At 35.8% G+C, this 24,729-nt stretch overlaps 1 protein-coding gene across 1 annotated transcript in view; it reads left to right on the top strand.

Annotated features, from left to right (window-relative positions):
• Positions 1 to 24,729, top strand: part of LOC104405058 (protein piccolo-like) — a 189,128-nt gene that overhangs the window by 146,046 nt on the left and 18,353 nt on the right. The window contains 1 exon segment of the mRNA XM_010013653.1: positions 159 to 226. Within this exon segment, the coding sequence (XP_010011955.1) occupies positions 159 to 226 (68 nt within the window).

Below are 24,729 nucleotides of genomic sequence, written 5' to 3'. Positions count from 1 at the left end.
TATATATAGATATGCACACATACCTCTTTGTTTTTTAAGATATACCTGTGATATTTGTCTTTTTGTTGAGAACCAAGCCTCATTAGCTTAGGAGTATAATTTACTTAGATCTGATCTACTTATAGTCTTACTGACACTACCACCATATTTTTTAACAGAGGGAAGATGAGCCAGAATGGACAAGAACCAGTAAAGCAGTCGGGAGTAGGATTAACTGATGCAGAAGGTAAAAAGAAATATAAACAACACTGCAGTGGTATCCCATGTTTATAGAGTCGATGTGTTCATTTCTTTTATTGTTATGAAAGATCAGCTTATGCTCTCTTTGTATTGTAAATGAAGATCCTGACCTTCATTTAATCCAAGAGCCCTTCACTCATAGCACCATTGTAATGAGTCTTCAGTTTAAATGAGAACAGTGTCTTACCTGTTTATTTAAAGTAATTATATAGTTAGATTGCAGTGAATATCTGTCTTTCAATGTTCATTGCGTTTCATAGTATTGGAATAAAAAAATGAAGTATGGAGCTGACTCAATAGTTATTAAATTAGAAGAAAATATCTAATGGCTGCCAGGGTCTATTTTTATAATATTTCAGAATATTTACTTCATGAAGCAGTTATTAACTTTGTTGTCTACTGAAAACATTAAATAAAAATATTAGCAGAACGTCAGGCTTGACTTCTGCACTTACTTAGACAATAGTGAAACTTTTCTGTTTTGGAAATCCTGAGTGAATATTTTTGGTAGGAATGTGGTGCTGCCAAAGAAGGAGACATTGTAATATTGGAGCTGGAAAGAGCCCAGCAGAATGGCTTTAAAAGTTTAACGGACAATGTGATTATCTTTTTCATGTGCAATAATGGACAACTGCATGAACATTAAGAGACTGTTTTGTATTGAAGGATATGTTAGGAAAATTCCATTTCCCTTTGCTTATAAGGTATATTCCTTCAAGTGTGTTTCTGTTGACCTCGAATACAAAATTTAATTATCATGACCTTCCTTTTATTGTTTAAATAGTACTTTTATAATTTAAATGCATTTCAATGAAGCTTTAAGGTATTATGTAAATCATAAATTGTAATTCATATATATAATTGAAATTACCTTCATGTTAATTTCAGTCTGAAAAAAACCAATATTTTTTAGGTTTCTGCAATCTATACCTGGGGAAATAATTGCTGTTGCTATATTTGAGGTAAAAGTGGTCTGATACACCACAGGTCTGAAGAAATCAAATTAGAATTTGAAGGTAGAACTGTAAAACTGTTTTTTCCAAAGCAAGAATCCTTAACAGTGTATATGCATTCTATTAAATCTTTCAGTACATAATACTCATCATGCAAAAGTCCAAATTCAACTGCTTATCAAACTTCAGTTTGTTCAATAGTATTTTTAAGTATTTGAAAAACAAACTATTTTCTAAAAGAGAAACAGTGGGATGAAAATGGGAAATCAGGAATTTTCCATTTTTACTTTGTCATGATGTGTTTTATACAGAATGATAATTGTAAACAAATAGCTTTTCATCATTTTGTTCATCATAAATTACCTTTTAGGCAAGGTTTTGGATGGCAAATTTCAGAACCTAAAAATACAAAATATTTTAATTTGATGTGTGTATCATTCAAACAAACTCAACCGAAAAAAAAGCCAAACAAACTCCAAACTTTTGAAACATTCTAAAAGATGTGTGTATAATATTTGGTCACTAAAATTACTTTTCTAGTCAAAGTCATGTTTCTGCTCATCCTCAAAATCTGCAAATAACTGGAGAGCTGCAATTCCCTAATTTTCACTTACAATGCAATTCACCTTTCCTAACTTGAGAACTCTAAGAGTTGTATCTCCAAGTCTGATGAGTGGTTCTTACCAAGTGTTGTTTTTCTCCATTGAGAGAAGCTGGGGCGGCCAGCCTGGTTTTTAGTGTGATTTCTAGCTGACTAAGATGGGAAAGATCAATATCAAATGATAAATTAAATTAAAAGCAGGAAAACAATTCAAGAGCATTTCAGTTTCAGCATGTAAATATAATTATCCTGTGGGCAAGTAGTTCAGAATTTAGAACAAGTCAAGATTAACTGAGAATTACTTCAGTATTACAGAATTATTGTAGTATTCTTTTCATAGATGAACAAAAGTGTATGAAAATCTTAAAGTCTTAAAGATAAAATGGTATCTTTTCTGTATATCTGTGTTGTGGACCATACGACCTCTGCAATTAGCTGAAAGCAAATATACATTGCCAGTTTTCATTAATTTGTAGAGAGGTCCCATAGTTAACATTTGTATTCTTGTTTGCAAATAAGGATTTAGTGGTGTTATACTTAAAACCTTTTAATACTAACATATTTTTACATTTTCAAATATTCTTAATGGATAATGCCTGTGAAAAGTATCCTTTGGGTTATTCTCCTTAAAAGTGTGCAGAATAAATTCGATCGCTTAAACATGCAGATCTACTGCTACTTGAAACATTTTAGTCATTCAAGTCCTTCACAGAGGCCTGGCAAATATGGGAGGACACTTAGAGGAACAGGATCTTTAAGACCAGTAGCTGGAGGGAAAGAAAGGTAGGACCCTCAAATGACAATGAAAACTGGTTTCTAGACAACTGAATCAAAACTGTAACAATGGGGTTTGGGTTCAGCTCACAGGGGTGACACCAAAATTTAGGCATCTATGTAAGTGGAATCACTAGGGAAAAATATTCTCCTTTTGTAATTGTTTACCCACTAGAAAAATGTGCTAATGTCTTGTTGGGAATTGTTTCTGTGCTATTAAGATGTAACATTTCAGTTATAAGTAAATATTGAAAAACAGTACTATTTACTTTGCTGACATAACCAAATGGTCAATATAAATAACTTTGAGTATTGCTATGATAATCTTTGTTTCTTTGAACACATCATGTCATATTCTGTATTTTCATACTACTTGATAATATAAAATCATTCAAAGTTTTGTTCTTGGACACTGTGTTACAGTTTTTTTCTGATACGCATGGTTGCATGCTATCTTACCCTGCACATCCTGCTCTGAGCAGAAGAAATTCTCCATCTTCTTAAACTTCAGTAAATATTATGATACATACTGTGATTTCATTGACTCATGCAAACCAATTTCTCTATTCATTTCAGAAAGTGCAATATCTTTTGTTTAAAGATTTCTTATGACATTCTGTGGAATATTATAGACATTACAGACAAAAATTGCATTCCATGTAAGGATTGAAACTAACAATTAAAAGCACATGATTAATATCTTGATTCAGTCGTAGATCATGATTGGTCTATCTACCCTACGAAACCACTCAGTCAAAAGATCACAGAAGGTATTTTTCACCTACCCGACTATTTATCCAATTAAGAAATAAATGGAGAAAATTATTTTCATAAATTTCAAAAGTATGAATTTACTAGGTAATCATAAGCTGACATTATTTCTAGTAGAAGAGAGATACATAGGTAGAAATAGCATTTTAATTAAAATGGTTTATTATAAGGAAATTTTGAATCTTCTCATTTAGAAGGTGCTATATCATTCCTCTAGGTTTACAGACATAGAGGTTCATCTCAAACACAGACTCCTTTAGAAAAGATGAACATGTTGATAAGCATGACTTGGCTTCACTCATTCAGTATTTTTTGGACTGAGTGAGTACCCACAGTGCTTCTGCCATCTTCTGTGCTTGACCTCATTGTTGTTAGGATTTTCCGTCAGAGAACTGTAAACTTTGTATAGGAACAGAGTGGTTCCCTGCCCACATCTTCAAAGAGAGTCCATGTCCTGGAAACAAAAAACTTTTCTACATAGGTCTTCCCTAGATCAGAAGCTCACTTTCTGACATTTCTAGCGACCCTTTAAGCATCATCCTTTGAGTGTATTAAAATGAAGTCTTTTAAGTAAGGAATTCTCTCCCTTTATAAATGATTGAACCTGGATTGAAAATTGCAGAATATTCTAGTAAAACAAATGTAGATGTGTTTACTTACCTGAGGAGAAGGGAATAGATTTGTACTGTTTTGAAATCTGATAAGGCACACATACTGAATGTCTGCAAGATCATATACTCGAGATATGCACTCAGTGTTTACGTACCCTTTAATGAACTCCTCCAGGGATTTTCCTTTTTGCATGCCATGTATTTGCCTGAGTTACAGATTTAAAAACAAACAAACAAACAAGATCTGTGATAATATCATGCTCTAACAGGCAAATTTTTCAGTACTGTGACTTCTATTTCATTTATTCAGAGTACTCTAAGGTAAAAAACATGAGGGTTTTTTCTTAATTTTTGAGCTTTGTGGTTCATCAGTGTGGATTATAAACTCAGAAATTCAGTTTTAACAGTTTTATCACTTAACTTTGTATTTCATTAATTAAGACAGTCTAATTTTTATTTATGAGAAAAATGGTTGAAATACCACACAAACCTTAAAAGAGGCTAGGAGGTCATTCAAATAACATTTTGGAGCAGAGGTGCATGACCTCTCTAAGTAGGGGACTAGCAATCATTTGACTTGTAAATTTCTTGCAAACTGTATCATACTTTCTCTTGAAGGGATACCCAGGAGTAATATGTGGATTGTCTCTCTTGAGTAAAATAAAGCATGAAACAAATGGACAGCACAGGCTCAACCAAGCATTGCCACACTCTTCAAAGTAATTAAAATTTAGAAAAAAGAATCATTCTCCTTTCACTAGCTACAGTAACTCTTTTTAAACCAAGGGACTCACTGTGGTGTGACTGAGACCAGACTAAGGGTTTGAGATGTTGCTTGAATCAGGCTGATATATGTTCGCACTTTGATGTATATTTGATATATATTTTGATTTTTTTTCCTCCAATGGTTGAAATATCAGAACTATAATATTTGTAATTATGAGGATGTTCAGAGACAAATGGCCTTAATTTTGGACCTTCGACTAAAAAGTTATAAAAGGAGAAAAAAGACAGATGAAGGAAAATACAAAGGGCTAACCATGATACAGTTACTTAGATCTACAAATGCTTTTGCTTATGTAAAAATATGTACTTTGATGTCTTGGTTGGCAAGGCTGAAAATATGGGGCTTACTGCAGAGAAGAAACTTTTCTTGCAGATACCTGTATAATTTCACAAAAAAAAAAAAAGAAAAAAAGACAAAAAGACTATGAGATCAAATTAAAATACGATGCTTGATATTCATGAAGGAGTTTATAACTAGAATTTAACTTCTTGCTCCATCAAAATTATTGCCCTTGGTCAAGCAATGGGGACATTGAATGAAACCACCGAGACTGGGAACAATGCAGGGCAGAGATCAGATTAAATATTATATTTATGTAATCTTCTTTCATAATTAAGTCTAATTTAAATCTTTGTACCTATTAGAAGGTAACTTCTGTGAAACATAAACTCATGTCATCTAACATGAATACCAGAGTGACATATTTTAGCCATTTTTCTCTTTAACAATACTTTCACAATCATTTTTCTCTTTTAACTGTTCTTAAGTATTAAAAAAAGAAATAAAAAAAATATAAGCAAGAATTACAACACTTAAGGCAACAAAGGTGCATAAGGGAAACCAGACAATAAAACAGCCAGTCACTTCTTTGAAATGCTTGGAATAATTTCTTTGATATTTAATGGAGAAGCACTGCAATTAGGAATAAAGGTGCAAAGAATGTATTAAAAAGACTGTAAAATGGATATTCTGGGTTTGGACAAGAAGGGTTTACATACCTGGTCTAGTGGAAGGCATCCCTGCCCATGGCATGAAAGAGGTGAAAATGGATATGGAAGAGTTTGACACACAAACTGCAAATACTCCTGTAAAGCATGAGTGGTGTTCTTGAAAAAGATGCCTGTTCAGACAAAGGTATTTTGCAGTTGTAGAATGAGAAACACTTTTATCCTTCAAAAGTGGTTTCTTCTGTCCCTTTGAATTCAAGCATCAGCATGCACACCTCACTCACTTTGCCTAATATTTTGTCTTGAGCAGATACAGTCAGTGACTGTGCCAGGAAAACTGCACTTTCTTTTTATTTTCTTCCCATTGTATTGATCTACAATTACTGAAGCAATATCAGAACGTCACCTGTGTAGCATTGGGTAGCAAGAGTCTGAGAACTGTTATTTCCAAGAAAAATTGAAAGTATCATTATATCTCATACAACTGCTCACTTCTAGGTTTAGGTCATGAGGTGTCTGTGTGGAGACACATGCCCAAGTTTACTAGCAAAAGTAGTCTCCAATTAACCTACAAATTATACACTAATTGGTATTTATTTTTCTTAAATTTAAACTGAACTTTATCTTCAGACTGAAAATTTCTGTCTCCCAGAATATAATCCCTGATACACAGCACACTAGCAGCATATAGATCAGCAGTAAATGACCATGTCAGAACCAGTCGCTTTCACAATAGCAGAGAATTTATGTTATTTTGGAACAGTGCCATGTTTCTGCACCAAGGCCCAATCAATTCCTTTCAAGGCCTTTTTAGGCTGGTATCTCAATACCACAGGAAGCACCATCAATTTTGTTCTTGCACACATGTCATATAGTACATCTTTGCTGTTTGCTGCCTTCCCAAGAACTCAAATATCTCAGGTGTATTGAACCTTTAATCCTAACATATACTAAAACATAACAGAACCTGAAAAAACAGTCTGGACTTTCAAGTATTTTTCTTGAATCAATAGAATCTTGTACTGACCATGTATGAGACTGTTGACTTGACTGAAATGGATATTGATCCATGGATTTAGAGACTTATTGCATGAGTTGCTGCTTCAGTACAGAGGAAAAAGAGACACAGGGGAGTAGAAAATAAGTAATGAAAACACTTGCAGGTAGCCTATTGCATATTGAGGTCCTCATAATGCACCTTCTTTATTTTTGGGAATGCAAATTTTAATTTCAAAAGTTAAGAATATGTTTTCTGTCACAAGGGATCCTTAAGCAATGAATCAGGCCTACGCACTGACAGTAGTCATTATCTCCTACCTCTCTATTTGTTTTTAAGCTATGTATAATATTTTATACATGCTCCCTCAAGCTAGGAATACCCCTACTGCTAAAACCTAAATACCACACTAATTTGAAGAAGTGATTTGAGATAAATAACAGCAGCATTGTAAACCTAAGAATTATCAGCTTCCTCCCTAAACTCTGGGAAACATTCCTTTTACCTGTCCCTGATTGGTCCAGCACTCTAATTTACCCACCTGGCTCTCCGGTAATAGTTGGAGCAATTAGCTCTGCCTTGTTGAGGTGTTTGCCAGTATAATCTAGCTGGTTTTCCTAAAAAGAAGAAGAAGAAAGAATTGAAATAAGAATAAAGAATGTAACTAGAGATAGAAACATAGCAGAAAAAATGGACAATATAATCTTCTATATTCTTGTACCCACGTCACAGACAACATTGCTTTACATAGTTACAAATTGCCCTGTTCCTGAATTGTTATTATAAAGTGTTATTAAAAAAGAAGTAAATAATCCAAGGAGCCTATCTGGGAGTAACTAGTGGCTGGCCAATGGCCTGTGCCACTCTTCTATGAGCTGGGACTGAACGGCTATGAGCCATTAAACCATGTGGCAATAAAATTCTAAAAAAAAAAATATTAATTTTTTAAGCATCCGTTAAAAATTCTGCTTTTCCGATTGGTTCTGTAGAAAATTAAGAAAGATTAAGATGACAAACAAGCAAAAAGAAAACCATAAAAACTGGAAAGCACATGTATTTAATCTTGAAACCAAAATATACCCTTTGATTTGATGCTTCGATAGTCACCTGGTAAGATAATTTACTTGCCTCATGTTCTCAATTATGTTTATTGGCCTAGCTCTTAAATGCATTTCCACTCACTTAAAGCTGCTTAGGACTTTCTGAAAGTTTCTTTTAGTGACTTCTTAAAGATATAATGGGCTTGCTGTCTTTGGTCTGGGAATTGAAGTGCTAGTGATTCTACCAGAAAGCTGATAAAGGTACCTGGTTTCATTTTGGTGGTGTGGGAGGGAGGTCTTGATAGAATTCAGTAATCTATGTTTTTAAAATTATATGATTATGAAGGAAATCAGATGTAATGCCAACTGGCATATTTAGTAGAAATACCAACTAATAATGAAGACCTTCAACACTGTAAAGCAACCAGGGGGATTTCCCCACCAAAATGGGATAAAGGGGAAGATACTGGAGTGTATGATTACGGGACCAGAGCCTGTCTCATGCAAGTCTGAAGAAGGGCTGCTTCACCTAGTGAGTAACTTAAAACAACTTTGAAATAGAGTCACTTTTCATAATTGGTGCTCATTTAGAATCAGCAGAAGTCAGATTGAGGCATTATCATAAAAGGTGATTTGCTAAATCCTGGATAAATTCCTCTCTGATGAAAATTAAACTTGCAGGTACTGAGCTGGGGTTTTAAATGTTGTCTTCTTGGATAATTCAGGTGATCTCTATTTAGCAGTGTGATTAGGACCTGGAATTTTATGCATACTCCAGGAAAAAAAAGTAAGTAAAATAAATCTGGTTTAAGGTCAATAATGTTCAGCGTTCATATATGTATAAGCAATTACGTAACAGGAATGGGATTGAGGGGACTTCAAGGGTCATCCCATTGCTTCAAAATACAATATTGTTCCTTAAAGACTTTTGCTGACTTGCACCAAAAAATTCTAAGTGGTGATAGAGACTTTACACCTTCACTAGTCTGTTCTAGTGCTCGATTATCCTTGACACTAAAATGTTTTTCCTAACTTCTAGCCTAATCTTGCTTGCTGAAATTAATAGTCAAGGAAATAACGATTCAAAATCCAAACTCTTTCCGTCACAAGCGTAGCATATTTTATCAAGCACATCCTATAAATAGCTTTTCCTAAGCTTGTCTACAAATGATAGCACAGCTGTTGCTACTGAACAGTTCTGTATTAGAGGTCTACTTCTACCGTATTTACTTGAAATATCAAAAAAAAAAAAGAAAAGAAAAATTACATAACCTGTCTCTATACTTACCAGTCCTTTGTAGCTCCTTAATGTTTGTAACTCATGTAAAAGGAGCTATTGTTGTATTTTATATGTTTATATGTTTAGAATATTATTTATTCTTTATTTCTCTTTTTAGATAATTTTATCTTGCTTGGAAATTACGATATTAGATTCAGAATGGAATTTTTTTATTTACCTTCACATATTCTTCTAGTATAAGCCTTTACATTTTTTTTAGACCGATGTTCAAACAGTTATCTTGGAATGCTGTTTAAATGTAGATGAATCTGTATCATTTCTAGGTGAGATCACATGGCAAGCTAAAATTAAACTTCAGCTGATATTTATGTTAACATTTGAGACTGCTCAGAATTATTGGACTATAAGTTGTGTTTCAAGACAGAAGTTTTTGAAAATCAGTACATTAGAATGAATATAAATCTTTCATATGATGAAATTGCCTAGATGTATTTGATTCTGATGGTAGAGAGTCTGCTTTCATATCTATATTAGAACCATGTGCTTTTCCCCCAGTTTGTTTTCAGATTAATATGCTTTTCATAGTTCCCTATTTTCATTATTTTGTCCTATGATAGTAGTCTTGCAGGACTGCATCTTTAATGAAATATATTATCCATTGCAACAATATGTCAATAATGATTTCTCTGTTAAGGAAATCTTCGGAGTGTGTATTTCTCTTAAAGAATTCCCAACAGTTTGTTCTGTGCAGGAATTTGTAATTACTTTAGGTTATTACATGTTGCTCTTCCCTTTTGTTTATTATTTATTCTGGTACTAGTAGGCTGTGGTTGGGGGGGAATCAAATAGACAGAAGAATAGACAAATCTAGTGACAGAAAGTGATGTACTGTGTGCGGGTAGAGTAGGATGCAGTTTATATATCTTTATCTGCAAAGGGATTCAGGGGCTTTAAACATAGGCATATCCTGCTGTTTTAAATACCCTAAAGCATTTTTCTGCCTCGATCCAGCTGCTGCTTCAGAAAGTCATGGGTATCCCACGGGTTCTTCATCACATCTGTCATTCCTGAAAGATATTTCAGTTTCACTCGCACATCTTAAATGATCCCAGATATGCACGTATATAGGCATAAACCCGATTTCCTTCTACAGCCGAGACAGTATTCAGGATTCCTTTTAGTGTCAGCTACCTAGAGTGCCAATCCTTTTCCACTGTCTGTTAAGAACTAAAAGACTATAATTAAAATTTAGAACATTTATTTTAGCTTGCATAGCTAAAGTTTAGGTGGCTGATTGAATAAGATTATTTCTACCAAATGGTCCCTGGATTTGCATGTGTATTAATGCTATCCAGTGCATAGGTCTTTGTTTTCTGAAACACCCTTTGGTATGTTTTCTTTTTGTTACACTTTCTGTTTTAAGCTTTCTTTATGTATTTTTGCCTGCCACATTAGCTTTGCACTCTGCCTGATTGTGATGTGATAATAACATGACATGACTGAATTTCCACACCTTGGAAAAAAGTGCACAAAGCTTCTGGACATCAGTTGGGTCAAACCTTTGATGCATACATTTGCCTTTATGTTTCACACTGTCGTAACTAGAAGTTCATATATTTTTCCAGAAGTCTGATAACATACTGCCCATGACAATTAGTCAGTTTGAGAGATTTACTAGAAAAAGACCCATATGTAACTTGCATCAATGCCTGCTGAGTATGATATGGATTCTTGATTTTTTTCCTCCTGCAGCTCATCTAATATAGCATTTATTCACCAGCCTCCTGACCACCTTGACTGTGCCTGGCTGTGTGTTTAGCTTTATAGAAATAGATTCATATTCATGGAATAGTCTGTTATATTCTTGAAGGAATTGGATTCTCACTGATCTCAATGCAATTATTTGATTGTTTATATTATAAACTATGCCCTTTTGACTGGTCTGATCATCCTTAGAGTTCCTTCTTGGCAAGTAAAGGAGAGAAAAGGGATCCTTTCTTTCTTGTCTCTGGACACTTGAGTGATTAACAAACGTAGACACCTTAGCTCATTGTTTATATGTTGGTTTTAAGGCTATTTGTTTTGTTTATATCTAAAAGCAGTATGTAAAGTCTCTGACTATATGCAGGAACATTTTTCACACTACTTTCCATGTTTGGAAAAGTGAAGTCAACACAATATCCACCCTGAGTATCTTCCTGCATACTCAGTGCTTCCTTTTCAAACATTCCCACAAAGCAAGATTACCTAAATTCCTGTAAATTTATACTACAGCTTATTATAATTCAGAACTACGAAGTGTAACAATAGATTTTTAAGTCCATGATAAATTTGTACATGAAAACTGGCCTTTCTAGAGAAAGGAATCTGAGCAGGACTGGAAAGAAAATGAAAGAGAATTAACAAGAAAAACTGTTGTTTGGTTTTGGTTTTTTTTCCTGTTAATGAACGCTTTATACACAAAAAGAGCCTTCACATCAAAAGGGAAATGGAGTTTGGGAAGCAGAGCTCTTCACCTCTTCTTATCAACGACACCTTACCTAGGTGTTGATCCACTGACCAAAGGGGCTACTCCAGATTTACAAAATTATACAACAATATATATCCCCATAAATGTCTCATCATTTGGGGTGAGATTGTCACATTGCCTTGTCACATTGTAAGGGAAAGACTGCACTGAAATCACAGATGCATCCAAGTATAAAATGATAAATCAGTCGCCTCTTTATTGGCAGCATCTACTGGCCTCAGATTACTTGTTCTGAATCAAATTCCCAAATTAAATATTGCAGTTTTCCTGTTGAACAAAGCTGAGTAATTTGTTTCAAGTAAAATTTTCTGTTACTGGCTAAAGATTCTAAATTGAAGGCAGCTTGAAAAAAACAGATGTAATAGGAAGTGATGCAGATCCTGGAACAAAGGAAACACACACACAAACCCCTTTCTTTCCTGCCTGTCTCTGGGATCAACTGAATATACGGATGTAGATTTAAAACATTGACAAAAATAAATAATTGTTCTTATTTCTGCTATAATTTTGAGCAGAAAATTCTCTCTTAGGGATATTATGTGACTTGTGATTATAAATTAAAAATGTCACGTATTTTTGGATGCATTTTGTGAATTTATCCACATTGTTATTCTTACATGAATAATCCCAATTACACAACAGCAGATACTTTTTCTAAGAAAAGTCAATGTCAACAAATATCTCAGAACAGATTTCTTCAAAAAGTTGAAAGTTTTGATGAAATTTAAAATAAAATAAACAACCCACAAAACTAAAACAAAACTGAACAACTTAGGGAGGGATACATAAAATTGACTGTCCTTCCCTAACTTCTTAATTAATCTTTTGAGTGAATCTTTATAATGTAGTTTCCCATGGCAAAATCAGGGTTCTCAACTGCCTGAAATGCTTTGAGAATACTGATTGGAGAGCCTTATGTAAAGACCTTTTCTGGTAGTCCCAAGTTACCTTTGATTGTTAATATAGGAACTTCAAGGTTTCTGCATCATTTCATTACAACAATAGAGTTAGTACCTAAAGAAAATGCTTCTATCTGCAAAATGTACACTGTGTTCATTCTGTCCTTCCATCTGCCTTTCTTAACTATTATCTTTGCAATCTCAAATACATATTTGAAATGACATTCAACTCGTTGGAATTAACATACAGCTGAGACATGCATCACTTAAGTGCTATTGGCCCTCACCTGAAATGGGATTAGGAGGAGATTCAAGGCCAAGACAGAGCCTTGGGCAACATGGATTAGTGCAAGGTGTCCCTGCCCATGTCAGGGGGATTGGAACTAGATGATCTTAAGGTCCTTTCCAATTGTAACCATTCTATGATTCTATGAGATACTGCTGGTCAGTGCTTCTGCTATCACCCTGGAAATTTTCACAGAGGTGCTGTATAGCTTGTGTTCATCTCTTCCTAGAAGCGCTCATCTATTTATCCACCTGTAGACAAATGTAAATCACGAATCTTCATCCACCTCCATTTCACTTGAGACAAATGAATATTTTGCCTTTAGCACCAATTCAGTATGATTGTGAAATCCTCAGTAGACAATCAATCTTGTTTAGTCTCACAAAAAACTATACTCAGCTTACATATGTAGATCAAAATCCATAATAGTCCAGTCTACTTTGCATCAAATCTAACCTCTTTGTAGGTGGGCAAAAATCTTCAAAGCTAACTTACAAAACATGGGGGGAAATATAGAAAAAAAAAATCCCCAAGCAAAGTTATACTATAAAAAACCCACTAAGCAAGCTGAGTGTAGCCCTGCTAAGAAATGCAGCAGTGCCTGAGACCTGCAGTCTAAAAGCAAATGCTTCCTTGTATTACATCCAAAAACAGTGTCTCTGACATCACTATGTTCATGCAGGCTGCACTTACTGTACTGTTATGATACAGAGCAGCAACATAAATTTGAAATAAATTCTTCAATTTTACTCATAAATCTGGTTCCTTTTGAGGGAAATTAAGCTGGAAACTCAGTTCCAGGTAAGTACTAAATGTACTCCTATTCCTAGCTACATCATAGCCAGTGATGGTCCTTTGGACAGAAAAGGACCACATGCAGAAAAGGAACAGTTGTATCACAGACCAGAGTAATTTCAGTTTCAAATAAAAGCTCTGAACTTTATACAATATAGATGTAGGTGCCTCAGAACCAATTGCTTTGATCTACTGATTTCTTCCTATAACACAAAATTAGTGCTCTGTAGGCACAGTAGCAGATAATTGAGCAAACACCTAAGTATAACTTTATATAATTTGAGAACCGAGTTTCTGACTGATCTTTAAAATTGTTAATATACAGGAAAAAACAAAGAAAGTATACACACCTGTTTTTCATATTGCCATCCAGTGATCAGTTTGGTGAGAAAACCCCTTTGTGCCTGAGTCACACAAAATAAAGGAGATAAATGTGTCAGCTGCCATATTCTACAAGAAATCAAATAAGAAAGTATGAATAGTGACGAACGTTTCATCTCTTTCTACCATTCTGCACTGAGGGAAAGCCTTTCAGGTCCTTCTGAGGAGGAAATTAAAAAAAACACACAAGAAAGTCCCATAACGTTACCATTTAATCTTTTCCCTAGAATTTTTTGTCATCCTAGTTTGCTTGTTTTATGTGAACTGAATTGGTCTCTAAGGAGGTGCTGACTATTGGTTTTTTTAGTTCTTAATCTTAAAATGTATTTAAAGCTCTTAAGGTAAGAGGTATTACTGAGTTATGTTACAGACAAACAGGATCCTTCCATTTTTCATATATATATATATTTCAGTCACTGTGTGAACTGAATTAAGTAACTTCTCAATATATGTATATGTTCATTTATAAAATTATATTAAACTCACCCTTTCATAAAGTTTTTGGAATTCAAATGATGCTTGTGACAGGAGAGACTGCCTCCAAGGACTTAATGGGAGTTTTATCATTGGGAGTCAGAATTCCCCATAGTGCCCTTTCAGTTCTGCAATACAGATTTTGCCGCACATGGAGTTGCGGTAAATGGCTCAATGTCCAGTTGGAAAACAGTAACAAGTGGTGTCCCTCAGGGATTGGTGTTGGGACCTGTCTTGTTCAATATCTTTGTCGGTGACGTGAACAGTGGGGTTGAGTGTGCCCTCAGCAAGTTTGCCGACGACACCAAGCTGTGTGGCTGGGTTGATACGCTGGAGGGAAGGGATGCCATCCAGAGAGACTTGGACACACTTGTGAGGTGGGCTGATGCCAACCTCATGAAGTTTAACCAAGACAAGTGCAAGGTCCTACACCTGGGTCAGGGCAACCCCAGGCACAGCTACAGGCTGGGCAGAGAAGAGATTCAGAGCAGCCCTGCAGAGAAGGACTTGGGGGTGGTGGTGCATGAGAAACTTGACATGAGCCAGCTTCAGTGTGCGCTTGCAGCCCAGAAACCAACCGTATCCTGGGCTGCATCAAAAGAAGCGTGACAAGCAGGTCAAAGGAGGTGATCCTGTCCCTTGACTCTGCTCTTGTGAGTCCTCACTTGGAGTATTGTGTCCAGTTCTGGTGTCCTCAACATAAAAAGGACATGGAGCTGCTGGAGCAAGTCCAGAGGAGGCCACGAGGATAATCAGGGGGCTGGAGCACCTCCCATATGAAGACAGGCTGAGAAAGTTGGGGCTGTTCAGCCTGGAGAAGAGAAGGCTGCGTGGGGACCTCATAGCAGCCTTCCAGTATCTGAAGGGGGCCTATAAGAATGCTGGGGAGGGACTCTTTATTAGGGACTACAGTGGTAGGGCAAGGGGGAATGGGTTTTAACTTTAACAGAGGGAGGGAAGAAGTTCCTTAGAGTGAGGGTGGTGAGGCACTGGAATGGGTTGCCCAAGGAAGCTGCGAATGCTCCAACCCTGGGGGTGTTCAAGGCCAGGTTGGACAGAGCTTTGGGTGACATAGTTTAATGCAAGGTGTCCCTGCCCATGGCAGGGGGGTTCAACTAGATGATCTTAAGGTCCTTTCCAACCCAAACCATTCTATGATTTTAATAAATTGTGAAATAAAATACTTGATTGTATTTTCTTGCATTATATAGAAAATGTTGTTTCACCACAGTGTAAAGTATAGAAGGTGTATACATGGTCATGAAATACAAAGGTGATATACAGTGTCACATGTAGTGGGCTAGATTAATATTGCATAACAGTGTAGATCGGAACATACTCCATGAAAGTCATTAACATTTCATCAGCCCAAGACTGGCATAAGAGAAAAGGGATCACACAATGAGAAACTCTCAAGTACTGCGAACAACACAGGAACAATATTGGAGAGTGCAGAAAAATTAGGATCAAAGCATTTAGCTGACTGAGCAACTAAAGTGCTGCAAATGACCCCTGAAGGTGGGAAGTCTGTCCTGTGAGCAACCCTGAGCTCGGACTCTGCAGCTTTTACTCTGTTATGTAGTGTAACAGGACTTTTGTCCTACTCAGTCTATGATCTTTAGCTCCCCAGGTTGTCACTGGACTTACTGTACAGTATTTACTTTAAATAAGTAGTACTTTATTTCAGATAGTTGCTTATATAAATGTAAGGAATCCTTTGCAGCACAAACTGTTCAAATTCAGATCACCTGTCTTGTGCTCAGAAAAATAACCAAACCATGTAATTCTTTTTTTGCTGCCCTAGTTGTTTTCCATACTGATGTTACTGTTGCTTATTTGTCTGAATTTCAGTTAGATTGTGAAAGGAAAGGTAAGATTTATAAACAATTTGAAGTTAAAAAATTGTATGATGCTACATTTTAGGAGGAAAAGTGGAGCCAAAAGTTTGAGTTTAATTTAGTTAGCTGTAACTTCATAAACTTAAATTCAAGCCCTAGGATTTAGTGTTGATTAGTTCAACAAGCTAATACCTTGTGCTGAGTCAAAGTACATTTAATATACATAGATTCCTAGGATTAGGTCAACTTGATTGTACAAATGCAGGTATATGCCTACACATACATGCATGTATATATATATATGTGCACATACAGAAAGGATTGAATCATGCACAGATATATATACACATATATATCTACACATATATATTATGTCCTAATAATAGTTCTACATACATGTTTGGAGAAAAACCCACCTGGTTTCTGAATTAAGCGATCCATTTGCGCCTATGGGATTCTCCATTATTGAAAATACCACTTTTGTTTCATGAGCTTCTATATCCTGGAAAATAAACTTCCTTGTTTGTGACTGTGATAGATAGCAAAATAAAAAAGATGAGACTTGCGTTCCTTACTGGTTCTCACTCAGAAAAGCAATGAATTCTGTTAATCTTATTCAGTTGTACAATTGACTTTTACATATTCTACTGGCTTAATGATCTTTTTTATTTAAATACATTTACAGTAATTTAATGAGCAGTGATTTCATTGGTAATTTCTTTTGAATCTTGAATAGATACAATCTTTAATAGATAAGGAGGGTTCTGGTCTGATCCTTTAGATTTTGCAAACAGGACCTGCTTAAGTAGTCTAAAAAAGTCTCTGAATAGTAAAGGTTTTATTTCAGTCTCGTACTCATTCTGTTTCTATGTTAATTGTCTAATTAAAAACCAGGAGTTTTGCGTACAAAAAAAAATAATTCTCATCCAATATCCTTCTACAGCTGGGACCTCTGAAATAGATAATCCAATGAGAAATTTTATCATGGGAGTTAGGGGAGGATCATCCACTTAAGTAAAACTTTTTCAATCAGTGGAAAGAAATGGTCATTTTGAAGGTACAATTCATCAGACTGATATAAAAGATTTATTTGCATATAAGACAAATCACATGCTGGAACAGCAGTTGCTCTTCTTTTGCTATAAAAGGAGCCTTGACATCCAGCTCAGATATAGACGTCAGCATTCAGGCAGATGAATCCTAGCAGCAGGGTCTATCTCCAACAGACGTTAGTGACAGTCACTGTAAAATGTTATCCTCTATGCATCAAGAAGTAACTTTTAAGCATATTTAACTTTATTTGACAAAAATGCTAATTTGATTTGGTCTGCAGTTCTAAAACGGCTGCTGTGCTCAACAGCAAGTGTAATTACCATTTGGAGTGTTAAGTTCCATAATTATCTTGAACTAACAAGAAGCACAAGATCGTATCAATTTGTTTTGTTGTGGGTTTGTTTTTTGTTTTGGCTTTTTTGTTGTTGTTGTTATCGGGTTTTTTATTGTTAGAAATTAGTGGGTGAAATATGGAATAGGGGGGAAATTTTGGGTTAACACTAGTCAGATACAACATAACCATCTTGAAATAACAGACATTTAACAGTAAAAGAACAGGTTTATTTCATGAAAGATGACAACTGAAGCAGGTCACAAATCTACATTAAGGTCAAATTTTGTGCATCTTCAGATTACAAATATTTATTCTGTTTTCATTGCATTTATATAACCTAATACTTTCATTTCTCTAAATTCAGTGTTGCTAATCAGTCTTTTTTTCACAAGGCATCAGGAATTCTGCCAGGTTTAGCAATCAGTTTAGCAATAAAGTAAGTTTCTCTTTTGGTTCTACTTGAGGAAATCCCCACTCTAATCCTCTCTTTTCTGCACTTTTCAAATCTCACTAGGAAGAGTGGAAAAAAAGCCAACACTGAGGGACAGAAATGTAAAACAGACTGCAGAATTCTTTTATAAATTCAGTGATTGACACAAAACTTGTTAGAAAGAACTAGGAACACTCTTGATTCACTGTATCTGGAGTTACTGATTGCCTTTTAATTGGTTTTTAATTGATTTTGTCTCTCAGAAGAGTTGGTGACTTGTATTTGCTGAAAGAATTTCACCCTCAAAACACACTAGAAGATAGCAATCTCTCTTGTTGACCTGAGGCAAGCCTGGCAAGAAGCCCTGAGTTGCCTAAAAAGACCATATATGCTTCTCTCATGAGTGTCTGTACCTCTATGGAGATAGAGGGTCTCTCCCTGTTTACTTCACTGTAGTTCATGGAAAACAGAACTCACAGAGTCATAATCTCAGGAGGAAAAAAAGCAACAGGAAACACAAAACATTAAAACACAACACATAATTAATAACTTCTGCCTTTTTTTAACACAAGGTCCCTAATGTTTGTCACAATTGAGTAATGGGATATATAACAAGATAGCAGTGTCTCTCACAGATTTAAACCACACTCATATAATTTTAGAATTAGGCCTAAGGACAGGCATGGAAATATCCTCAACAGTTCAGACAAGTTTACTGCATCAACAATTTCTTCTGGGTTCAAAACCCACCCATATTTAGGCACTTAGTTAACTGTTTCCTAGAGGAACAAAGACAAGGATTGCATCAGGATTGCATTCGCCAGCTGGGAAGGTGGAAGATAAAGAACTCTGGGAGCCATTAAAAGAACTAAGATAAGAAGGGAAGAAGAAGGGACAAAGCTGATGTAGGAACTAATCAGAAGGTATAAAATAATCCTCATAATCCACAGGCCTGTTTGGAAGCACAGACCTTAAAAGCCTGGGGAGTGAGCAGCTGATAAATAAATTTGGAATATGTTTATCAAAACAAGAGTAAGAAAAAATCTAAATTTAATTATTTAGACTTTCCTGGGGAATGGTAACAAGGAATTGAAGTATCCTTGGACTTTGAGCAGCTCCCAATGGACTGTTACATATGGGCTTACAATCACACCTCTTCTATGTAGCTGACTAAAATTATAATGGTTGTTACATTTGCTCTTTGATTTCAGCTTAACAGTTGAGCTGAAGAGACAGAAGCAAACCTGTTCACTTCTGAGAAATGCAAAACTGTCTTTAGATAAACTCTTCATATTCAGCTTAGTCTAGCTTACTTCATGAACACGCATTCCCAGTATTAGAAGCCTTTGGGAATGACAGACAGCCTTCTGTTTATACAAAGAGCAAACACAACCATACATGGCCAATCAGGAAGATGTGTGAATTTGATCTCTTCAGCCCCCTGCAGCAAAACTAAGCAATGAAGAACTGGGCTTACATTCATGCCACAGCACTACTGCTTTATATCTCCTGCAGCAAAATTCAACTAAAAAACTGAACTTGCATGCAGGCGTGCTAACTTGTTGATAGCACCACAGCTATCAGTATATATTTAGAGCTCTTTTCCTGAGGCAGGTTTTCTTTTCTGTTGACAGTAAAATGGATGGTCTATGAAAAGAGATTTTTGTGCCAGTATTTGTTTTCGAAGATGGAATAATGCAGTTACCACAAATCAGATTCAATATTTTTTAGACTTCTTTAAAATGACTAAAACTAAAACCATACAACTGAGGCTCAAGGCAATTTTAAAAATACTGAAAGTACCAGCATTGGAGACAACATTCTTTCCCACAAATATTTTTTTACGTGCCCTCATCTTGAAATGTGTGGTGTCCACTCAGTTCTGCTCAGGAGAACTTGTGTAAAGCCCTCTTCCAATCAGATTTTATCCAAGAAAGTCACTGGTACAATGATAACAACTTTTCTTCAAGCAATATTAATTTGGAAAATGGCTTTGTGAGCATCATTTCTGCATACAAGGTTGCAAAAGTAACTGTTTAGTGATTGTTCTCTTCCACTGAGTGCTTGTGAAGCCTCATGAAGGACAATATGTCTGGTCTGGGGCCTCTGGAGATACTGTATGAGGAGACTCCAACAGAGTGCCAGTAAGATGGTTAAGGGCCAGTCAAGTGTCGCTGAAGAGAAACAGAGGGTTTCCTTAAACCTGAGGAAATGCACTTTATGGGTAGCTAGCTAACTTACGGAATAGCATAGAGAGGATGGAGCCAGACTCTTCTCAAAGCTCCACAACAAAAAAAAAAAAGGTAATAGACAACATTCACAAGACAAAGTAAGGGAAATTCTAACTGAATGTAAGAAAAAATAATAAAAAAACAATCACCATGAGTGTAGTTAAACACTGGTTACGGTTGCCCAGAGAGGCTGTGGTGCCTCTCTTGGAGATTTTCAGAACTCAACAAACATGCTCTGTCCAGCCTGATCTAATTTGGAAGTTAACCAATGTGGGGTTGCACTGGAGACCTCCATCTTACCAGTCTACAGTTGCTTCATAAAGCACACTTTGCCATAAATCAACATTGTTACTGAAAAATGTCTTTCTTTCCTTCCCCCAACTTCATCCTTCATGGTAGCATAACACATGTGCTGAATCAAGTTGGATGACTAATCCAAAACCGGTACATTGTAGGGGGAGGTGGCAGTTAGTTCATCCATGGCTAAAGGAGATAACGTCAGAGAAACTATGTGGGAAGAAAAAAGCATGAGTGTGAAGAGAGGTCTTTCAGTGCCAGTGCCTGTTTATGCCATTTTAAGATGAGCAAGAGCCAGGTAAAGATGCTCTTTGCAGCTAGACCAGTGCCAAGGATGGTATTATTTTCTTTAAGGGGATGTTTCACCAGAAGGAGTTTAAAGCAGCAATCTGCTGCAACTTCTATTGCTTGAAGTTTCCAGCTACAATTGCATACAGATAATGTCTTCTTTTCTTTCCCTACCCTACATATGTCAGCGAGACCTGACGTATCTCACCACAGGCTTTGTAAATAAGGTGTTATCTGAAAAAAGAATGTTTGCTAAATAACAGGAAATAAATGAGATTTCCTTTGCCTTTTCTTTGCCTGAGCAGGAGGATGATAGTTTTATGGATAAAGCATTTAGGAAGACTCAGCAACAGTGTTTGTAGTTCCCAGTGGCACCAGTTTTGTCTTTGACACTAAGAGTTAATTCTGCCATTACTAGTGCCTGTTTTCAAAGCATAACAAACAGCTTTCAAAATCAGAAAGTACACAGCTCAGCAGGGTAACAGACTTGCCTTATGTCTCTTGAAGCATCTTAGATAAAGCTCTCCTTAGCTGCAGCTTATACATTGCATGGAGAAAAGAAGGAAATTCAGTATGGAGCTTGAAAGCTCCTTATTATCTTGTCTTTTTGTGCTTCTCTGAGGTAGGTTAGAAAAGTAATGAAGATTACCAATGTACATTTAGTGGCAATCACTATCTGTAGCTGCAGTTGTCTGACCCTTCTGATTAGAAGACCTGCTTATAATTACTTATCATTCTGTGCAAAAAAGGAATGTAAACACATAACAGAGAATACTCAAAATGTAGGCCCCCAGAAAATACTGTATCCTATCTCACATAGCTCAGAATTAAAAAAGAAAGATTGTTTTCACTGCTGTGCTGAGTAATATTAGACAGCTTTCCATGGTTTTTAAACCTCAGTTCATTCAAAACTGAAAACAATGATGCTATCCTTTTTTAATTTTGTCTTTTGCTAACTACCACTGGTGTTAATATTACTTAGGGAAGCAAACCAGAGTATCATAAGAATCAGTTTTTGCAAGCACTTGAGAGTATGTATCATGAAGGACCTGAATAGGAATTTTTATTTTGATGGAAATCAGAAGACTATTAACTGACTGCATAATGGGCACTTTAGTTTAATTCTATTTAATGTAGAGGGCTGTATCTGTTGTTCAATTGAACTGTGTTGAATGAATTTTATTTCAAAATTTGAAGTTGAGTGCCTTGAACAGGATAATTAGATGTCTAGCAAGCCATTTCAGGATCAAGTCTGTGGTCTCCCACGTAGGTATTATGTCCTTGATTCCAAGTCATGGATTTAAATGGCTTCATTCTTTCTGTAGCCAAACTACATCAGGAAGGAGGAATGAAAATTGTAAAAGAGGCTAAAAACAATGTTGAACTGAGTCATGTTGTATACATATCCTCAAATTTCAGATCTGAAGATAGTAAAATTTATATGTTTGACTGATAAATAAAACCTCTCTCTCTTTGGAAGAGCTACCAATGCAGAGTACTTGTGGATTCAGCACTGAGAGGAACATAAACAACAGCACACAAAGACTTGCAGTTCAGCAGTGGATCCCCAAGATTTGTTTTTAAAACCCCATGTGAGAGGACACTTCTCATACATGTGGTCATAAGGGATAGAAACTGTGCTAAAATAACTTCAAAGATAGAGGGTGGTCCTCAGGTTCTTCAGCCATACAGCCCTGTCTTTCATGATGATAATTACCTTACAGAAATAATAAGCGTTACCACCAGAGTCAGCAAGTACATTAAAGTGAGCAGAATAGTTGAGTCCTTGAATATGTGGTATTTTCCAAATCAGACGTGCAGCTTGATACTGCTCTAAGGGAAGCAAAAGGAAGCCAATTTTACATGATGAATCCAGATATTTTACTTTGAATTTGTCAGAAATTAATTCAGATCCAATCATATTCACTACTACTGACAAAGTTGTCTTGTAGGCTTTTAGGAAAACATTTTCCTTCCAGGGGCACATCATAATCTGAAATGATCTTTAGTGACTTTGTTACTGAGCTTATCTATACCTGTACATTAATATTTGCAAATTTAAATAATATTTCTACTTTTATTTTTATTACTATGTTCTCTGTGTTTAATTACGTTTGTTGGAAACTCAGTGAGCAGCTGTTAAAGTCACTAAATAATGACTAACAGTAATGGGAACTGCTGACTAGTCTTCAGAGTCTATGAATTTTTCACTGTCAATATTAATATTCAGCATACACATTAAGCAGTTGAAATTATTTCTAAGATTTTTCTACAGTTTTTAATATTTTTTCTGACCTAGAAATAAGAGACTTGTACTCTGTAAGAAATTATACCTACACAGACTGGTTTTCCTCATGGATACAGAAACAATTTGTGCAGCAGATTGCTCACAAATAACGTTTAAGTTGCAACCTGGTGCTAGTTCTTCCTCATAGCAATGAAACCAGAATTTCATGTGATGCTTTATTGTTCTTCATGAGGTTTTGTCTATTGATGAGCGTGTCATCTGGTGTGGTAACTAGATATGGCTCAGCACTAGCTCAGCAAGTTATTCTTCATCAGCACTACCCTAAGGGACAGCGTAGTTTCCTATATTTGAGCCAATTCCAAGCAGATACTCAGCAGACATACCATGTCTCTTTAGGTTTCTAAAAAGGCAATACTGTAGAGTTTTAAAATATTCTTTACGTCATCCAAGACTTTTCTTGTGTGACTGTTTGGGGCAAGGCATCTTTCTTCAGTTCCGTAAACCTGAACTGTATACTAAATTTTTATCCAACCTGTTATCTCACAGTTCAGAACCCAGGACACTGAGTAAGTTCCAAATCCAGGAGAATATATGTTCTGCTCTCCTAAATCTTTTTCTTCCGTTTTAGTTGAAAAAAACCCTTTTTACTTTCTGTTCTAAAATGATTGAAACTGTAAAAAAAGCCTGTGTAATTTCTGTAGGTACTGGAATCATATTCATGGATGATGACCACAAATACAATGTTTGTCAAGCTTTATTATATAATCAATATACAACAATAATAATATTTTTCCAGGTCCCAGGTATTTTACATTTCAACACCCACCAAACAAGTTTTAAATCATGTTGTGCAAAGACTCTATGTGGCACTTTCAGTCTGTGAGATCTTACAAAACCCTGCTTTCAATTCCTACATGCACAGCTCTAACTTTGAATATAAATTACGATCAAGACTTTAAGAGTCATCTCCAAAAGAGAGGTACTAAATCTCAGAGATTCTTGATAAAATCATGACTGTTGGCCTCAGTGCATAAAATCTGTGAGCAATCTCAAAGCAGCCTCACTGTACTATATTAGGAGAGAGAAAAAAAGCCTCATTTCTGTTTAAAGACAGTTGCCAGAAAGTAAATCTACAACAGCTGCCAGACCATTAGTTCATTGTGAGATACTCCTTTGTATCCATTATTGAAAAGGTTCAGTTAATTATACAATTATGTACTGCATATGTACTGCCAAGGAGCAGAAAGAAATTTTTAATGACAAAGAGTTCGGGGTTTTTATATACAAAATAGATGGTATTTGCTTCAGTGACTTCAGAAAATTTAGGGGGAGTTTCTAAGCCAGCCAGCCATCCTGCCAGACATATTTAAATACAAATACCTGTGTGTTTTCTGATTAACTTTTTTTTGGGCACATAGTTTAGAAAAATCTTCATCAGAAATGTTTCTCAGTTGCAGGAGGAATTGCTGTCAAATCTAGGTGAAGGTAAACCAATCATAGCCTCAAGACCCCTTACTTGTGACACTCAGCTCCCAAAACAGGGGATTGAGTACTGCTGCGTGGTACCAGGGAGAGGTTTCAGCATCTGAGATATTGACATTTCCAGGAATCAGTCTCTAACTTTTTTACTACACTCTCAAGAGCCCAAATAAATGTTTTGGAATTTGGAAAATTTTCAGTCTTG

The sequence above is a fragment of the Nestor notabilis genome, unplaced genomic scaffold (assembly GCF_000696875.1).
Source record: "Nestor notabilis isolate BGI_N333 unplaced genomic scaffold, ASM69687v1 scaffold474, whole genome shotgun sequence".
In the NCBI taxonomy this organism is placed as follows: domain Eukaryota; kingdom Metazoa; phylum Chordata; class Aves; order Psittaciformes; family Psittacidae; genus Nestor; species Nestor notabilis.
This window is presented reverse-complemented; position numbering and strand designations above follow the sequence as displayed.